General features: G+C 45.2%; 1 protein-coding gene across 5 annotated transcripts in view; it reads right to left on the bottom strand.

Annotated features, from left to right (window-relative positions):
* Positions 1-18571, bottom strand: part of LOC6537706 (sterile alpha motif domain-containing protein 5) — a 155442-nt gene that overhangs the window by 12706 nt on the left and 124165 nt on the right. For 4 of the 5 annotated variants that reach the window (XM_039376426.2, XM_039376427.2, XM_039376428.2 and 1 more), the window contains exons 5-9: positions 3750-4094; positions 3080-3348; positions 2933-2982; positions 2325-2431; positions 734-820 (exon numbers count right to left, since the gene is read on the bottom strand). In XM_039376426.2, coding sequence (XP_039232360.1) covers positions 734-820; positions 2325-2431; positions 2933-2982; positions 3080-3348; positions 3750-4094 — 858 coding nt within the window. The remainder of the gene's footprint in view (positions 1-733; positions 821-2324; positions 2432-2932; positions 2983-3079; positions 3349-3749; positions 4095-18571) is intronic. The other variant, XM_002098215.4, reaches the window with a different exon arrangement.

The raw sequence follows: 18571 nt of genomic DNA, 5'->3' as shown, positions 1-18571 counted from the left end.
TGCTGCTGTCTGTTGCTGCTGTCGCCGTTGATTGCATTTCGCTGCTTGTTTTTAGTTTGGCGCCGTGCGCGCTGTCATTAATAATGAATGTTGACGGCAATGAACTTTTAAATGTTGCATGCATCCACACGCTGCTACTTCCTTTTCCGCCCCTTCGTCCTCTTTGCCCCGCGGCACTCGTCCCGTTTGCGATTGTTTTTGTTGCTGGTGGCATGCCATTACAGGTAAACGTGCTCAAAAGCAACAGCCGCAGCTTTCGTGTTGAAATTGCATTGCAAATGCAGTCAAAAAGGTGGGGTTGGCACGAATGCGCCACTGCCACCCGCTGGATGGTGTGCGAAAGTTTACCCCTGTTGTTGCAGTTTGTGCAAATTTTTTTGTTGCATCACAATTTTGCTGGCTGTCGCAGCTGTTGCAACACACAGAAGCAAGAAGCAAAGCAGCAGCAACATCAGCTTGTTAAATGTGCGGCATAAATATTTATGCCACTATCCCATTCTAAGCAAGCAAACATCCCACTAGCATACGCATTTTTAAGCAAACTAAAGAAATATGACTGGAGATTTTAAGTAAAAAATCGTATTAATTTTTGATAAAGAATTTGCGGCATTAGCAAGGTTCTAAATTCAGTAGATTACCCTTCTCACAGCTTCTAAAGCCGTCTGGATTTCGTGTTAAATGTTTTATTAGTGTACTTTTATCGGTGCAACCACCACCTAGTAATGGTACTCACCCTGTGGATTGTCTCCTCGAAACTGTGCTGCTGTCCGCCGGCGCCGCCGTTTATCATTTGAAAGTGCCGCAGACGATCGTTGGCCGCCTGCGAAATAAACGGGAATGGAATGGAATGGAATCAATTTGGGGCAAAGTTTTAAATTCATTTTCTCAGACAGAACACAAGAGCACAAGAACACAAGGTGGCGTGCTTTCAATCGCCAGGCTTATTAACTTTCTCAAGTATGCACAAAGGTTGAAGGTGAAGGGGCTCTGCTCGTAAATCAAGAGGGAGTCCTTGAAAGGCGGCCAGCAACGTGCTTTATCGCCATTAGGACGCCATTTTGTATTTCACACCTTTCAGCGGGGCTTTAATTTTTAATTAATAACGAGTCAAGGGTCAGGTTAGGGTCACCCTTCACCCTACGACCCTTCGACCCTGCGAACCTGCGACCCTTATTCTCGGTTCGCTGTTTAATGCGTTTGTTTTCTTATCATAAATAGCAAATCAGGTGGCAGAGCCAACGAACCAGGCAAGCAGGCAACAAACACATGGCGAGGTGAGTGCTGTTTAATTATATTTTGAAAGGCCATGGCTGTTGAGTAGGATGCCGCTACTTAGGCACATATCCTTAGTCATTTCCTGCGCTTATCTGTGTGCCAGGACCTCCAGAGAAGCACCTCCTCCTGCCTAGCTGCCCTTTTTTTCCCCCCGCCAGTTTATTATTTATATTTTTTCCTCTTCTGCTCTCCGCGCCTTTATTTATTCTTTTCTGCTTGTGCTGCTTGTGAACAATTTATGCATGTCCTTGCTTATTTATGAGCAGCGTCGCCGTCCTGTGCCACGTTATCTCTGCTCTTGGCCGCAGTTTCGTTTCATTGCCAGGCTCGAGACTCAAGAACAGTGCTATCCCTGCTATCCCTACCATCCCAGCTGTCCCAGCTGCTGCGACTCCAGCTTCTGCTCCTGTCCTGCTCCTGGTCCTGATCCTGATGCTTTTCCCCAAAGGTTGCTCTAATCAAAGGCGCTGAATGAATCCTTTGTGAGCGGCGCAGATAAAGCGAGTGTACAACAACTTCCCCCCAAATGGGAAAGGTGGGAGGCAGGAAACTGAGAAACTGAGAAACTGATGGCGTTGGTCCTGGCGCTATTGGTGCACTGCCAGGATGAGAAGTGGCAATGTAGACATGGCCGCTGGCAAAACATTTTTAACCTTTTCAGCTGGCAAAAAGGAGAAGCTGCTGCTCAGCTCAGCGCGGCGCGCATAAAAATTTACATGTCCCCAGGGCTAAGATTAAGTATACTACACAGAAGACTGCGGAATATTCAAGTCAAGACGCAGAAAGTCATAAAATGGCAGCCTAGAAGAGGCAGGGAAATTCGAATGGAAAGGAATGGAAAGGAAACCAAACGAAATGCGAGCAAATAAATTGAAAGAATTACCGCAGCAGTTGATTCAAATGAAAGTCTGGGGATGGGACACAAACTTGCGGGACAGGACAAACAATTTGCTTGCGGTCATAAAACGAAGCGCGAAAATGAGTTTCACTCGCTGGACGAAAAGGGCGGGCGGGGACATTGTATCGGGGGAGTACTTTACTTTACTTACCCTGGCTTGGGCGCCATTCTGCTGATTGTTCCGATCCCGGCGATTGACAGTCTTCAAGCCTTTCAGCAGTCGGGCCAATGTGGTGCGTTTCTTTGTCTCGCGACCCTCTGGAAAACGCGGGGGAAAATCGGCATAAAAAGGAAATAAATTGAATTAGTGAACGGAGTCCATCATGTTTTTGTTGTACTTTCAGAGCCTGGCAGGCAGCTACAACTTTCCTCACAATTTTATAGTTTAAAGGTTTAGTTTATTTAAATCCAAGTAAATAACTACGAGAAAAGCAGAAAAACATACAAACGTTGCTTAGCTACTATTTCATTAGTACCTATGCTATGTATCTATGCATATTCATAGAAGATTCTTACACTTCTCACTAATTCTTACGCAATTACTATTTTACTGGGTAACCTACAAAGTTCCGACCTCATTACAATTGTGTACTTCATTTTCTGCCATTTCCGCACTTTAATAAGTACATTTAAAAACTGAAGTCTAAAGATTCCTTTTAAACGTTAAGTACAAAGCTCATCACCTTTACACAAAAGCTTTAGAAATCCTCTGCCAGGCTAAGAACTTTACTTCTCCGGACTTTTCTCTTTTCAACTTACCAGCTGTCGGTGGAAATTCGTAGAAATAAGCTGAGCGCGGACTAAGGCAGCTGAATGGAATAGAATAGAAGGGAATAGAATTTTTATTAGCACTACGATTCAATGGAGAGATCACGAACACTCGAATTATTCAAATCCTGTACTCACTTTTGCTGCACAAAGTTCAAATGCGCGACATTCGGTGGCAGAGTCTGATGCTGATGAGGTCCTTGCTGCTGTTGTCCTGGCACAATTGGTAACTGTTGCTGCTGCTGTTGCAGCTGCTGCTGCTGTATGCTCTGCTGCGTCTGCAGCGTCTGCTGCTGCAGCAGCTGTTGCTGTTGCGTTAACCCTCCTCTGGCCACGCGGGGTGCAAAGACGCCGTAGCCAAAGCCATAGATCTCATCCTCCTCCTTGTCGGACAGACAACTCGAGGGCTGTAAGTTTCGGAAATGGAAAATTAGTCATTTTATTGGCCACGATTCTGGGGGGGGTTAAAACACAACTACAAGTGCATGCAAGTGAAAGTGGAGAACGCAAGCAAGCAAAAAATATTTACACAATTCTTAGCACACAATTAAATAAATTTATTCGCATAGAGGCTTAATGGTTTCTTCAATTATTTCTTTTCAAGCAACGCCAACATCAATTTCGTTTTTTTTCGTTTTTTTTTTGGAAAATTATTCGTTCGTATTGTTGATTTTGTAAATATTTTCCTTAGGGGGCCGCTAATGGAGTAATTCTGCTTTTCATTTTTTTTTTTTTGGTGATTAAGGAGGTGGGAGTTTTGGGTGGGTGTTTAGCGTTTCGGTTTGTTCCGGGTCATCATCATACATACCGAGTACTTTCCGGGCACATAAATGGGCTGGCTATGACTATTGGGCAGACCGGCGCCGTGCATCGAATGGCCACGATGGCCATGCTGCTGGCGGTGGTGCAGTACGCCGCTGCTGCCGCCGCTGCCACCGCTGGCCGCCCCACCGCTGCCGCTGCCCGTGCTGCCGCCAGCCCCACCTGATCCGCCCACAACCTGGGCGCCGCCACCTGCACAGTGCAGCGGACTCCGCTCCGCCCAGGCCGCCTGGCGCGCCCGCTCGAGAGTGGCCAAAATGTCCCCGAAGGGAGCCATTAGCAACTCGCAATAGACGGATGCCAGGCCCTCTAAATGGCCGCGTTGTCCATCCTGCAAAAGAGCGAGAAACGAGCAGCAGAGAGATCGGTAAGACGTAAGACACTTGGCCAAGTTCTATTTCGATTTCTTTTTTTTTTTTTTTGTATTTTTCAGATGAGAGTTGGTTGGATATGAATGCTATAAAGTGTGCGGAGGGGTTACAGTGGGGCTAATTGGATGAATAATCGGGTGAGACAGAGAGTGGGTGGTAGATGCGAAGAGCTAGAGCGGTTAATGATGCTACATTGATGTTGGCGTTGGATGGGGTCTAGTCACCGGGTTAATAATGTAAGGGGTTAATTCGCGTGTCCGTTTAGTTAGGAGCAATAACCATAACCATGACTTAACTACGGGTTATTCTGGAACGCAAGGGTAAATAAATGATACAGGCGGTGATTATATACATATGTATATGTAATTAATGTTTATATATATATATATATTTCCTCCACATAATAAATAGTTATTATGGCTGGGCACTTTGGCTAATAAAACGCATTATCGGATTTGAGGTTAAGTGTACCCCGGGTCATAATTAAATAAATGCCTATATGTTCCAGCTCAAATGTTTGCCTCTGCTTGCCAACAATACGGCGCTCAAGTCAAATTAGTTGCGCCAACTGCCGCTGCCAATTGCCACAAATAATTGAGTCTGCCCCAGGGAAAGGAGGAAGGGGGAAGGGGCGGGCCAGAGTAACTAAAAGCCCGTGTGCCAAACATAATGCACTTAGTCTGGGCATAAATTATGGCACCCACCCACACACACACACACGCACACGCACACACACTTAACTCTGTTTACAGCTCTCGAAGCGATTTCCCGCATTTCCCTCATTTGGTAGGCGAAACATCTCGGGCCTGATAAAATTGTTAACAAACTGCCACGTTGAATTACACAAAACAGAGGCACTCATTCACTCACACACACACACACACACACAGACACACACACAGGCACTCGCAGACAAACTCACACAAAGGCACAATGGGCTTCCCTTACGCACTTTTTCATTGCATACCTGCAGGGGCAATTTTGCAGGGCGAAAAAAGAGCGGAAGTGACTGGGTAACTGGGGGGCTAAAGTGGGGGATTGGGTGGTTGGGGGTGGGGCTTCCCGACTGCCTTGACATTTTGAGTGGCGCTCGGGGCAATGTTAAACGCTTGACATTGTTCCACGACTTCGCTCTGCCCTGCGCTGGCATCAATCAAATATGACACGCATTAAAATATCGCCCGATTCCTGCCGCTGCCACATGGTCCCTGCTCCCAAAATGGTGCCCCATATCCTGCCCGATTTTACCCACCTCATGTGGCGCCACCATGTGGAAATTGACAGGCTTCAGCCTGCCACCTGGCTACGGATTTTACCTGGGCATCTGCAGAGTCCCCGTTATGGGTGCCCTGTAATTTGACGGATGAAAAATACCTGCCATGGTCCTCCATGGGCCCTATTATACACTCCTTTTTGCTGGCTTAAGTACACTTTTATGCCAATTTGTGACGCTAATTGAGTGCTACCAGGGAGTCTTTAGAGTTTCGTGAGCAAACTTGAAATAAGAATCCCAATAAAAACACAATTTTAAAGCAGTATTTATATATGTATAATAACTTAGAGTCACATATTTCTTTAAATCTGATAGGGTATTTAAAGGACCACCTAGATCATTTGGCCTATTCTCCTCTCCCTAGTTAAATGAGTAGAGCAAGGACTTTCAGGCCAGACATGCGTAGAGTATAAGAACCCGCTTTGTATATATATTGCGCAATTTGCGAGGAAATTGCCACGTTTAGCGTAATTTTTGCTACTTATTGCCTCTTTGACTAGGATGCCAGCAGTGAAAAAAAGGGAGCGCTTCATAGCCTTTGGCCATACGGCTATTACTACTACTGCCAGCCAGCCAGCCAGAGTTCCATTTTCTTATTTTTTCCTATCGTTTCGCCCCTTTTACGCTTTGGGTAATTTCACAATGAGCCCTCCAGGCTGCTGGCTTGTTTGGCCTTTTCATTAAAGGTTAACTCGCAAAGTGTCAACTTTTGATGGAGGGGAACGCAAGTGTTTCGGCCTTTCATGACTGACAAAGTGTGTTTAATGCCCAATTGAAATGGTTGGTATGGTTGAGGCAGTTGATATGGTCGCAAAGTGATCGGATCACCGAACTTTCCCTGCATCAATCAACATTTAATGCGCAATAAACTGACTCCGTTTTGTAGCAATTGTCTGCTCGATCCCATCTTTCAACAACTCATTATGTTCGTGCACGAGTTTATTATGCAATACGGAGTTTATGACTCATGCGGAATCAATTTCATCTCGGTTTCATACGAGTATATGGTTGTCCGCCCACTTCAAAGGTCATCGAAGCTTGTCCAAGTCGTAACAGCAAATTCATAAAGTCATTTGCAATTTGGCTGCCAAAGACTTGAGTGCCAAATGAACGAAAATGGCAACTGACAGAAAGTTTGCTGCTGTGCCAGATGGATTTCGATATAGATATACTATATCGTACTTATGCTCATCGTTATGTGTTTGCGAGCTGAACAAATTCATAAAAACCAACCGACGACGACGAGCGCAAAGCAAGCAAAATAACTGTCGCAATAAAATAATTTATTGAAGTTTTGCAATGCCAGCGACAAATGCAATAAACTGCGAACTCTGTCTTGACTCACATGACGTATGCGTTATAAATTTATTTTCAATAGCTCCTCTGCAGGAGCGATCGGGTTGGGAATTGCGCGCTTGGGATGTTGCTACTGCTCCAGCTCCAGCTCCCAGCTCCCAGCTTTATTGGCAACTCTTGACACACATCGCGGTGCGAGAAAAACGCGCCAGACCAAGACAAACAGCTGGCGAGGCGGCAGTTAGTTAGGGAGCCTGCCAAGCGTCCCAGGACATAGGATGCAAGATGCAGGATGCAGGACGGAGGATGCAGGATCGAGGATGGAGGTTAAGGGAGTCGCAGCTGGAGCTGGAGCCAAAGTCGAAGCTGGGATAAAGTGATGTATGAGTTTAACGCCCTCACGTCCTCGCAGACAGTAACACAGCAGCTAAAATAGCGACAGAAGCCAGGGCAAAAAAATATTAAGCGAGGAAATATGTTGCCACGATATTGACAGCCTGAATCGAGGGGCGAAAAAAGTGCGATGGGTTGTACGATGAGCAACTTTGGCCCAGGATTTTGGCAATGACAGCAGCTAACACACAGGACCCCAAGTGAAGGCAACATCGCAACTTTTTGGCAACGTATTTTGTTATTCCTGCCAGCCAAGCCAGGCCAAATGACTTTGTTTATGTGTTTCATGTACATTTTGGTAATCAGCCCGGCACAAATTACACGACGGGCTAATAACTTTTGACATGTGATTTCGCAAGTGGCGTTAAGGCCACGCCGTCTGTTTTGGTTTGCTCATTAGGCCTGGTCGAAACAACACTCGCAGCTCCCTGGCTGTCAATTTTTTCCGCAAACTTGGCCAGCCACTCGACTGGCGGCCTGCTAATTGATGACGTCTGTCCAGGGGAAAATAATAAATCAGATTGGATAGAGTATGAGGCATGGCACTTTTCACACAAACTCTACTGCATGATTATATTCGAAAAATAAGCTTTCACAGGAATCATAATCTAATCTTTCGTGTGAATTTATAGTTTCTTGTTATTGAAAGATATATACAAATTCCAATTGCGAAATTCCGAAGAGCATTCAGAGTCGAACACAACCCATGCGAAATAATCCGCATCTGCGCCTGGCTAAATCCGTTTAATGAGCAAACACAACGCACGCAAAATTACAAAAGAAGCTCAGGAGTTGAAGAGGCGGGTAGCCACGAGTAGAGTGGTAGAGGTAGGATGGATTCCTTTCCGCTGCTGGTCAGCCAGAATCTCGTGTTTACACAAGACTACGAGAGCCACATGCAAACACCAATTAGAGTGACCACAGGGCAAACAAAGGGCATCAATTAGGGGGTAAGGGCGAAACCGAGACCTCAGCCTCTTTAAGCTGGCCCATTCCACGCTCAGTCAACTCAGTTAGAGTGCCATCAATGTCGAATTGTAAATCGCAAAATCTATTTGCAAGTCACAATTGTTGTGCGATGGATGGCTGGCTCGCTGGATTGGGGAAGTCAGATCCGTTTCCGTTTCAGCCGCAATCAGGCGAAAGAAATCAACTGGAGCGTTGTGATCCACGGCTGCTGTCTGATGCCGGCGAGCACTTAAGGGTTAATTCCATAAATTGTACATCAAAGCAGCCAGTTGGAGGTGAAAGGGGAGCGGCGGGGGTCCTCAGGCATTTGCCCTGCAGTTGACAATTTTTGAAAGTCAGTGATTTGTAAATAATCCTTTTATAAGCACAATGGCTGCTCGTTAACGGCAAATGAGTTTTGACATGGCCAGTGGACACTGGGCACCCCCCAACCCCGTTTAACCCCCAACTGCCTGGCAATCAAGATACACTCACTCACTAACACACACACACGCCCTCGCCTATCGCTGTGTGACAATCTGGGAACGAGGCCCTGAATAATGCCTGGCCATTAACACAGCCATCATCGTTATCATCATCATCGCCACAGTCGTGGCTCGTCATCATCATTGTCCCCATCCACATCCTCGCCCACGTCCTTGTCCTTATCCTTGCCCTTTGAACCCCCCGCCGACATACATAACCTCTTCTTGGCCGGCACTTTCAGCCAACACCATTCTGGTTGTAGTTCGCTGTTTTGGCTGTTGGTTTTTCCGTGTTAATATCCCGCATACATGCAAAGTTGTGAGCCTAGGCGGAGGTTTTCCATTAAGGAAAATGCTATTTTGTACTTACATCCTTACATGAGCTGGCAACAAACTCGAGACTCGAGACTCCGAGACCCGAGACCAAAACTATGTTAAGTTGTTAAAAAGCACAAAACTTGGGCTCAACTCTTCCTGCAGGAATTCATTAGCCAGGCGCATGTATCGACATGGCGAAACGAAGGGCTACACGGCACGAAAAGTATCGCTAGATGTCATCGATATGATAAGTAAAATACATCAATATAAACGGTTATAATAAGCATCAATATGAACTTGTAGGATATTTGCTTATACACAGATATGTCCATATCGATGTCAATAAAATGGAAATTACTTTTTCTCGTCCTGATTAACTTAATGAATTATGGATTATATATAAAATTGTATACGAATTATTTCCTTTTTTCATGTGTTTTTCCAAAACGAAAGTGCCATATTGAGGTACGCTGTCTGCATGGCGCTGCCTAAAAGTATTTTCTAATTAAATACTCATGTTTTACAATATGACGCTGACATTCTACGGAAATGCCTTTTAATTTTCACATTTGAGATGCTCGCACACCAGCACACACACGACACACACACACCCCCTTTAACCATTTGCAGCCCTTTTCCTTTTCCGGACTGAACTCATTTCGCCTGGCATCTTCCATTCCATCCAAAACGTGGCACATTTAAGTTTAATTTGCCAGAAATGAGTTTTAGTTTTCCACGCGACACACGGCGCACAAATTTCATCTTCAGATGGCTGCCCTGCCCTTTTGCCCCCCCATTTCTGCTGTATCATTTCCGTTTTGGAGGGGGCCGGGGATGATGGTGCTTTTCAACGCACATACATTACATACATTAGCAGCAAATAATTTAATTTCTCATTTGTAAGTGATGGAAAAATCATTTCAAACATAAAAAGCAAGCGTGGAGTTGGAGTGCGTGGAAATTGTCAAAGGGTTGCGTTGCCGTCGTCGCTCGTATGCGAAAAAAAAGGCAAAAATTACGCATACGCCGCGTTTGCCATGAAAGCGTACAAGTCAGACAGCTGCAGGGCAAAATACTAAGTAGGAAGGAGGAAGAGAGTCCAACAAACGACTGGCATTACGTTTCAATTTCCATTCTCATTTCATTTCCATTTTCCCAGCCATTTAATTTTAATTCATTTGCATTGTCTCTCCTCTGCTGCGCGGGTGCGTTTTCGTTCGTGTTCTTTTGCGCATCAAATGGAATGAAATCAGCCATAATTAGCATTATATTTCATACTTAATATAATTTAAGTTGGCAAAATGCACGGCACTTCCGTCCCTCTCGCTTCTGCCGCCCTGCGTGTCTCTTATTTTCCCCTTTATCAGCTGGAGTGACAGCCATGCAATGCCCAACAGGACAGGAGTCCTTGCACTTCGTGGGCGTGGGATGTGAATTGAGTGAATTGAGTGAGTTGAGGGGTGGGAGGGCAGCTGCGCTGTTCCATTTGACATATGTGCACGCAAAGTGCAGCGTTTGATTGCTGCACCATGCCCCCTGCCCCACCGAATGCTTCCCCTTTACTTTCTATGGATTCCCCCCCTCCAGTTTGCAGCCATTTGCACCCCCCTGCGGATACGCACGTGGCCCCAGGCCGCTTGTCTTTGGCAATTTATGCGCTCGCCTGACGCAATTATGCGAAATTTTCGCACACAGCAGGACCTGCCTGATCCCTTCCACGCCCTCCCAATGCGAGTGGGCGTGGCTAAACGCTTGTTGCGTGGGCGGGGCATTTTAAGTTTTCCTGGGGTTTTTGGCTTGGCTTCGGTTTTTGGCCTGGTTTCAGTTTGGTTTCAGGTTTTGGGGTTTGGGTTTTGGTTTGCAACGCGTAATTTAATTACTTTTTTGCGGCATTTATACACAATGAGGAGGGAGTCGCCCGACTCAACACGATGGACAATCATTTGTTGTTCTTGTGCTGCTCTGGCAATTTACATTTTCGGACAGACTGACAAATGCTTGAGGTCATATTATAGGAAAATTAATGTTGTTTTAATTGTAAATGAGTTTGCAAATGGACAGCGAATCTTGGGGGAGTTGCCATTGAAGGGAGATTAGAGCATTATTAATACTCATTATGTCTAGACTGCAAACGATTCATAAATTAAAGAGAAGTGAAAGTAGAAGGGCACTTTGGGTGGAAATTCTAACTAAAACGACATTAAATCGATTAAAATATTAAGTATTTTGAGTTTCTTAACTAGAACTAGGGTTTCAGCCTAACTAATTACACAAGCTCATTCTTCTAGACTTCTTTGAGTTGTCTGTCCATGATTGATTTCATTTCGTTTGAGGACAAACATTAGTCATAGGATTGTCAGTTTCTCAGGAAACACAACAAATTGGCATTAAATGCACAATCAAACAGGGAAGAAAACTCGAAAAAAAGTAACAGCCATGCCAAAGTACATAGACTAATCTGCCACAGGAGAAGAAAAAAAGCTGGGAAAATGGTGAAAATGGGGGAAAACAATCCGCTCACATGTGCGATGGTATGAATATGTGTAGGCGTTGCTGTGCGAATGAGTAAAAGCCAGAGCAACTGACGACATGGGAAAGTGCCAAAATGACTAACGCACGTATGAGGAGTTTGGGTTTTTTGGGCGGGGGGTGGTAAAAACGGGTGCTGGGTGCCTTGTAGGCCTTGAAAGGCCATGCGGAGTGGGCGGTGGTGAGGTGGCAACATGACTGGCAGGGCAGACAGACAGAGTCAGAGACAGACACAGAGAGAGAGAGAGACGGACGGCGACAGACGGAGACGGAGCGACTGACAGATTGAGTTTCATTTTGGGTGGAACACACGAAACCAAAGTCAAGCGAGGATAGCACCCAAATATTTTGCCAAATTACATTTCAACAGCCTTTTGCCGTTACAGTTTCAGCCAGCTTACGAGTGGGCTCCCTTTTCATTATACCCTTCTCAAGGGGTAGTCTGCTCATGTGCAAGTTTCGGATAACAAAATGATTTCATAAATTTGTGCTGAAGTATATTTTTGTATCAAACTATAGCTAAGATCACTCAAGATCCCTTTTGGTTCATAATATTATCAGTATAGTGTATATGACCATGACCCTTTGCTTTAGACTCGCAACCTTTCACCACTATTATTTTGTCTTTTTTGCTGCCTTTGCCTGCTTGGTCAGTGGAGAAAAATTTCCACATTTGGCACATCAATGTCAAATTGAGGCATTGGTCAGACAGCAGACACGGCTGAGTGGGGGAAAGATGGCCAAGAGAAAGCCAGGAAATTGCCAGAAATGCGTGTGTGTGCGTGTGCATGTGCGTGGGCCTTGTCCTTGTAGTGGACATAAAATGAAATGAACAAAAAAGATTTCTATCTCGAGCCTGGCCACTCGAATGGTCAAAGTTGCTTAATATGACAGCTGCTCCGGCGGCCGAGAAACAAATGAGCGTGTGTAATAAATGTGGCCATGTCCGTATGTCCGTTTGTCTATATGTCCGTATGTTCGTGGATGAGGGTGCAAAGTTCAGAGGAAGAAAGTGCAATGGATTCGTTAAGGCGCAAAAAGGCGCCAAGCTCTTTGTCATTTCACCCACCCAATACAGCCAGCCGATGCTAATCCATGGCATCAAGCATGGAATGCTTAAAACAATTTACTTTGATGCGGTCGCCGGTTGCCAGTGGCCAGTTGCTCGGCCGGCAGTCGCATCACAATCCAATTGACTTCATTTGTCCGAGTAAAAAGCAGAAGACAAAATGGATTAAGTTCCGCCATCGGCCTCGGCCATTGTCCATTGTTCCGAGCGAATCCGTTTAGACGTTGTATAAGTGTAACGATTGTGCGGCGCACCCTCGAGTCATATTTGCAGTTGTTAACCGCCCACAACAATGGGGACCATCGTTTTGATGAATTTATTCGCCCATACCCACCATGGCCACCAAATGATCCTACTCGGCGGTGGTTTCTGGTTTCTGGTTTCTGGCCGGGCGGCATATGAATTGATTTGCTGTCAGATGCGGCCACTGCATGCACGACTTGCCTTCGCCGGGATTCCTCATTATGCCGCACATATGGCCATGTTGCCACAGCCCATTCTCCTCGTCTCGTGCCACGAATTCACCCACTTGGTACTTGGTATGCGAAGGCATGTGGCAAGACTTTGCCTGAGTTGTGAGTTGTGGCTCAGGGCGGATCAGGCATTCCAACCCCACGAAAACCTGATTCCTTGCCGTTTGACTGACAGTAATATTTGCCCAAATTTACGCGTTTCCTTTGCCCGCAATCAATTTGCATTGTTTGTTGTGCACCCCTAAAAAAATGTTCACCACCACAACGAAACAAGAACCGTGTAGTATCTAAAAGTGTTCATCTATTTCAATAAAAAGTTTATAAATATGCCAGGTACGAGGGTCGTTTGATAAGTCCGTGACTTTTTGAATAAAATATATTTTTTTCGTCAAAGAAGCGTTTTATTTCTCAACATAATCTCCTTTTAGCTCTATACATTTAGTCCAGCGTTTTTCCAATTTTTTTATTCCTTCCAAATAATAGGTTTTCTCAAGGCCCTCAAAATAGTCGTTTGTTTCTGTGATGACCTCTTCATTTGACCCGAATCTCTTACCGCCGAGCCATTTCTTCATGTTTGGTAACAAAAAATAGTCACAGGGGCTAAATCTGGAGAATATGCTGGATGGGGTAGCAGTTCGTAGCCCAATTTATGAAATTTTGCCATGCTGACTACACACGTGTGCACCCGTGCATTGTCCTGATGGAACAGCACTTTTTTTTTCGCCAAATGCGGTCGTTTCTGCTTCAAATCAATATCGAATCTGTCCAAAAGCTCTGAATAATATTCGCCGGTGATCGTTTTACCCTTTTCAAGGTAATCGATGTGAATGATATCTTGTGCATCCCAAAAAACTGTGGCCATGACCTTGTTGGCCGACAGACCCACCTTGGCCTTCTTTGGTGCACGTTCACCCGGAGAAACCCACTGTCTTGATTGTTCTTTGGTCTCTGGTGTGGTGTGGTGGATCCATGTTTCGTCTACGGTAACGAAACGGCGCAAAAATTCGTTTGGATTGCGGTTGAACATCGCCAAACACTCCTTTGAAATGGTCACACGGTTGCGCTTATGGTCGTGTGTGAGCAATCGCGGCACCCATCGCGCGGAAAGCTTTTTCATGTCCAAATATTCATGTAAAATGTGATGTACCCGTTCAGTTGAGATGCCTACAGCCTCAGCTACCTCACGCACTTTCATTCTCCGATCATCCAATATCATTCCATGGATTTTGTCGACGATTTCTGGCATGACGACCTCTTTTGGGCGACCTGAACGTTCGGCATCACTTGTACTGGTACGACCACAACGGAACTCAGTAAACCATTTCTTAACCATTGAAATTGATGGTGCAGAGTCCCCATAATATTTATCAAGTCTTTCCTTGGTTTCGGTGATGGATTTTTTACGCAAAAAATAATGCTTAATTAGCACACGAAATTCACTTTTTTCCATTTTCGTTAAAATTTACGAGATCGTCTGCTTTCAATGCCTATAAAACGCAAACCAAAAAACGCAGCTTTCTCAAAATTTTACAGTCAGCTGTTAATCGATAACTGCTGACAGGAGCAGTGTTGTATTTAGAGCAGGTGCGCGGCAAATACAAAAAGTCACGGACTTATCAAACGACCCTCGTATTTTATGTGACTCAAAATAAGATCAAAGAAATTAAAGAATACTTCTGAAAATTTGGGGAATTTCTCTAGTTTCTTTGCAGTTGTGCTAAATTCCTAATGTCAGCATAATTTCATTATCATTAGCCAAAGAAAGCGAAAAACTTTTGCCGCCAAACAAGCTGTCAACATTTTAATAGAACCAAAAAAAGTAAAACGAATGGGAATAGGAAAAGCGAAGCAGAAAAACGCTTTGGCAAAATATTTGTTTAAAATTAAAAAGGCAAATGGACTTGTGCAGACTCGCAGCCCCGGGGCAATAAAACTTTCTTCATCAAGTCGCTGGAAGTGGAAGTAGAAAAGTGGCAGTGGCACTGGCTGAGGCTAAAACTGCGGCTGTGGCAGGAGAGCAGAATCAGCACTGGATGGCTGGCTGGCTGGCTGGCTGGCCTAAAACTATGCTTAATTTTTTATCAGCTGCAAGTCACGGCGACCCAAAGACCAACTTTGCCCTGGCATTGGGCCAAAAGTGGGCGTGACATCGCAGATTGTGTGCGGCGTTGAAAGCCGCGGAAAATGAGAAAAGAAAATGGCAACGTTTGGCCTACAACAATTTCCTTTTTTTTCCCATTCTGCGCTCTCTTTTCTTTTTGGTTTCTTTTTTTTTTTTTTTTTTGCGAAACAAAAGCGCGTACATTGAACTTTTGAGTGGGTAACAAAGGGGCCGAGGTAGGTGATGTGTAGGTTCAAGTTGGGTGTGCCCAAGTGGGCGTTCTCTGTCCCAGTATGCGTCAACGTAAATAGTTTGTGCTCTCGGTTTCGGGATGAAGGAGCTGGAGGAGCAGGAGCAGGAGGAGCAGGAACAGCAAATGGCAAACAGAAAGACAGCAGGCAGTTGGCTGTTGCCTGTTGGCACTTTGGCAGGGCAAAAGTGGAAGCGGCAGAGGTAGAGTCAGCGGCACAAGCCAGAAGGCAGAAACAGTCGGCAGTCAACAGACAGACAACAGACAAGTGCACCCTTCTTCCTAATGAAGCCAGCCAAAAACACAGGCCCAGACACAATGTCTGCCCATGTTTTTGTGCCGAAAAGTGCATACATGCTGCTCTCCGTCGGCCTTCTCACACTGCGAGAAACGTAATCAATAGAAAGATATATTTTCACAAAGGAAAAGATGTAATGCAAAACAACTAAACAAGTCAAGTCATAAATACGTCTTTGACATCGAGCAAATGTATCTCAATCAAAGCAAATGTGCAATATACTAAAAGAAATTTTGTCTATTTATTTATAGGTAAAGAAACTTTAGGTTATGTAGATATATTAAAAATTCTACATATTAGTAAACAGCTTTCTGCTCATTAATAAGAGTAATTGACACAGACTTTGCGTAGTAGGTGAGCGTTTCTCGCAGTGCACTGTCTGCAGCCAGGAATCGCAATCTGCCAGCCATCTGTGAGGCGTACACACTTGTCAGTTGGGCCCAGGGCAACCCGTTAGACACTGTTGACAGCCGGCGTTGCACAAGGTGCAAGAGGAGTGGCCCACGGATGGGTGGCAGCAGGGCGGTCATGATGGGCGGGACACGCCCCTTCATCGCATACCTTGCCACGTTCATACAAACGAATGAACGGTGCAAACGTCGACGGCCGCTTGACAACTATCTGTCCGTTTGCTTGCCGCCCGTTTGGCTTTTAGTGCACTTGCCAATTGGCTGACCTAGAAAGTGGCGTACATACAACAAACAACGAAGGGGGGTGGTTGAATACCTCCACCCCCAATCACCTCTCCGCTCGCCCGCCCATGAGTCATTGTCTGCTTTTAGTGCACTTTGCACGCTTTTTGCACTGCCGTATTTATGGCTTTGGCTTTTTGCGAGCTGTAAATCTGTTAAGCCCTTGAGTGGCTCGTTTTTGCTGCGTTTTGTGTGCGCTGGGAAATTAATAAAATTTTATGGAGCCACGACTAGCATTTATTATGCTAATTTACCAGTCTCCAAGCACCACCTCCACCTCGCTGCTGCATAAGTATCGAAATGATTATGGCTTATCAAAGCTATTGGCGCTCTGGCAATTGCAATTTCATTTTATGTCCGTGTGTCCATGAGCAGGGCATTAAAAATGCAAAAGTGATTATCTCTAATGGCAACGTATGCGACACGCTTTTGGTGGTGGACGCTGTGCCACAGCATTCTGATTGAACTGATGGGGTATTCTATTTCGCTAAAGTGGTTTGGTTTGGTTAGGTGATAAACGCTGTTTAGAAAAGAATTTGATGGGCGAACAAAGCCGACAATAAACATTCCACTCAAATGAGACACCAAAATGGCATCAATGTCATATCAATCAAAAACTCTCACTCATACCATTGATCTGAATGCATTTGGCCGCAGACAGTGCAGTGCAGTGGGATTGAAATAGGAGCGTCAGTGCAAATCCGCACAATGCAAATTAATATAGCATACTTAACAGCGCACGACAATGCGCCTAGCTTGCGGCCAATTGATACCCTGTAGAAGGGTATATAAACACTTAGCAATACGAGAACGCAATCTTATATATATACACATGTATATAGTAAGATATATCTCATAATTCTACATATTTATTTATTGTGCAGTGTTCAGATCAGAATGTTTTTTGAATTTGTTTATTCACACAGGGTAACCCTTTTGATTATAGAATCTCCCGCTGCCTGACACTTGTCATTTGGCTGCTCTTCATCGACAGATTGACAATTTCCATCAAAGCGACAGCTGAGGCAGCAACACTGGCCGCAACAGTTGCACATTTGATTCGGTTTTGTTTGTTCGCCGGATCGAGCCTGCCACTCCCCGGCCCCGGATTTTCCCACAAGCAACACACACATCACACACACATTTTTTGCAGCCAACTGGGGGGCAGTGAAAATTTACCACAAAGCAGACAAGCTCACATGCACATACTACTCATACTACTCATGCCACACAGCAATCCAGTCGCGTCGCATTTCTGGCCTTTGTTGTTGTTTATCAACGTTGACAAATCTTTATGTCGCCTGCAATCTTTTTTTCCCATTTTTTGTTTGGCTTTGTCGGTTTGTGTTTGTTTATGCCCGGCACTCTCGCTATTTTTCATTAGAGCTCTCGCATGCGGTTAGAATCCAAATGGTTGCGGAGGAAGGAGGGGGTTGGAAAGCGGATTTGGATTTAATTTATTTAAATGCTTATCACGAAAAGGCTTAAATGTTGTTTTGCCTGTTGCGGCGGCGACGCTCGAAAGCGGCTTATGAAAAAATGAATTTCGCAGCCGGAGTCGGAGTAGTGGTAGTAATCAACCCCAAATGCGAATGAAAACCCCCACCTTTGCAGGACTCGCTGGTGTATATATGGCTTAATTAAGAGAAGGGAAAATGGAGCCTCAAGACAAGACAGGAGGAGACAATGGCCACAAATCGAGCCAGATGGACAGGCAGCAAGGCAACCGCAACAAGGGTAAATCCCACCCATCTGTGCCCACCATCAGCCAGCCATCAGCCATCAGCCGTCCAAAAAACTGTTACGTTCAATTAATTATTCAAGTGAAAATTCTCATATCCTGCTCTACATGCGAAATAAGTTCGACAATCGACAGCTGTTGTTGTTGACCTTACCGCCCAAAAATGGTCTGCAATTTATGGTTGCAAATTGTTTTGCACCCGAAAAAGGTTACGGTTACCACCGGCAGGGCAATTTTCTGTGGGGCAACGGGGCGTATGAGCAACATATTCCGTTGTTCCGTTGGGTGAGAAGTCAAAGGCAAGCGAAGGCATCCAAAGGTCCAACTGTTACGGCCACCGACTGCTTTGCATGCCAAACAACAAGGCGCAAAGGATCTTCCTGCTCGTCCGGGGGTACAAAAGGTCCCTCCCTCAGATGTTGTTGATGATGATGATTGTAATCCGGTTTGTAAGTTATGTGCTGCTTAATTGAGTTCACATGCACATGACCTGAATTCTTGATTGCCCAAGGAGCCGGGATTCTCCTCGAAAAACCAAAGGCAAATCCCTTTCTCCCCCACCTCAACCCCT

This window comes from Drosophila yakuba, chromosome 3R (genome assembly GCF_016746365.2).
Source record: "Drosophila yakuba strain Tai18E2 chromosome 3R, Prin_Dyak_Tai18E2_2.1, whole genome shotgun sequence".
NCBI lineage: Eukaryota > Metazoa > Arthropoda > Insecta > Diptera > Drosophilidae > Drosophila > Drosophila yakuba.
This window is presented reverse-complemented; position numbering and strand designations above follow the sequence as displayed.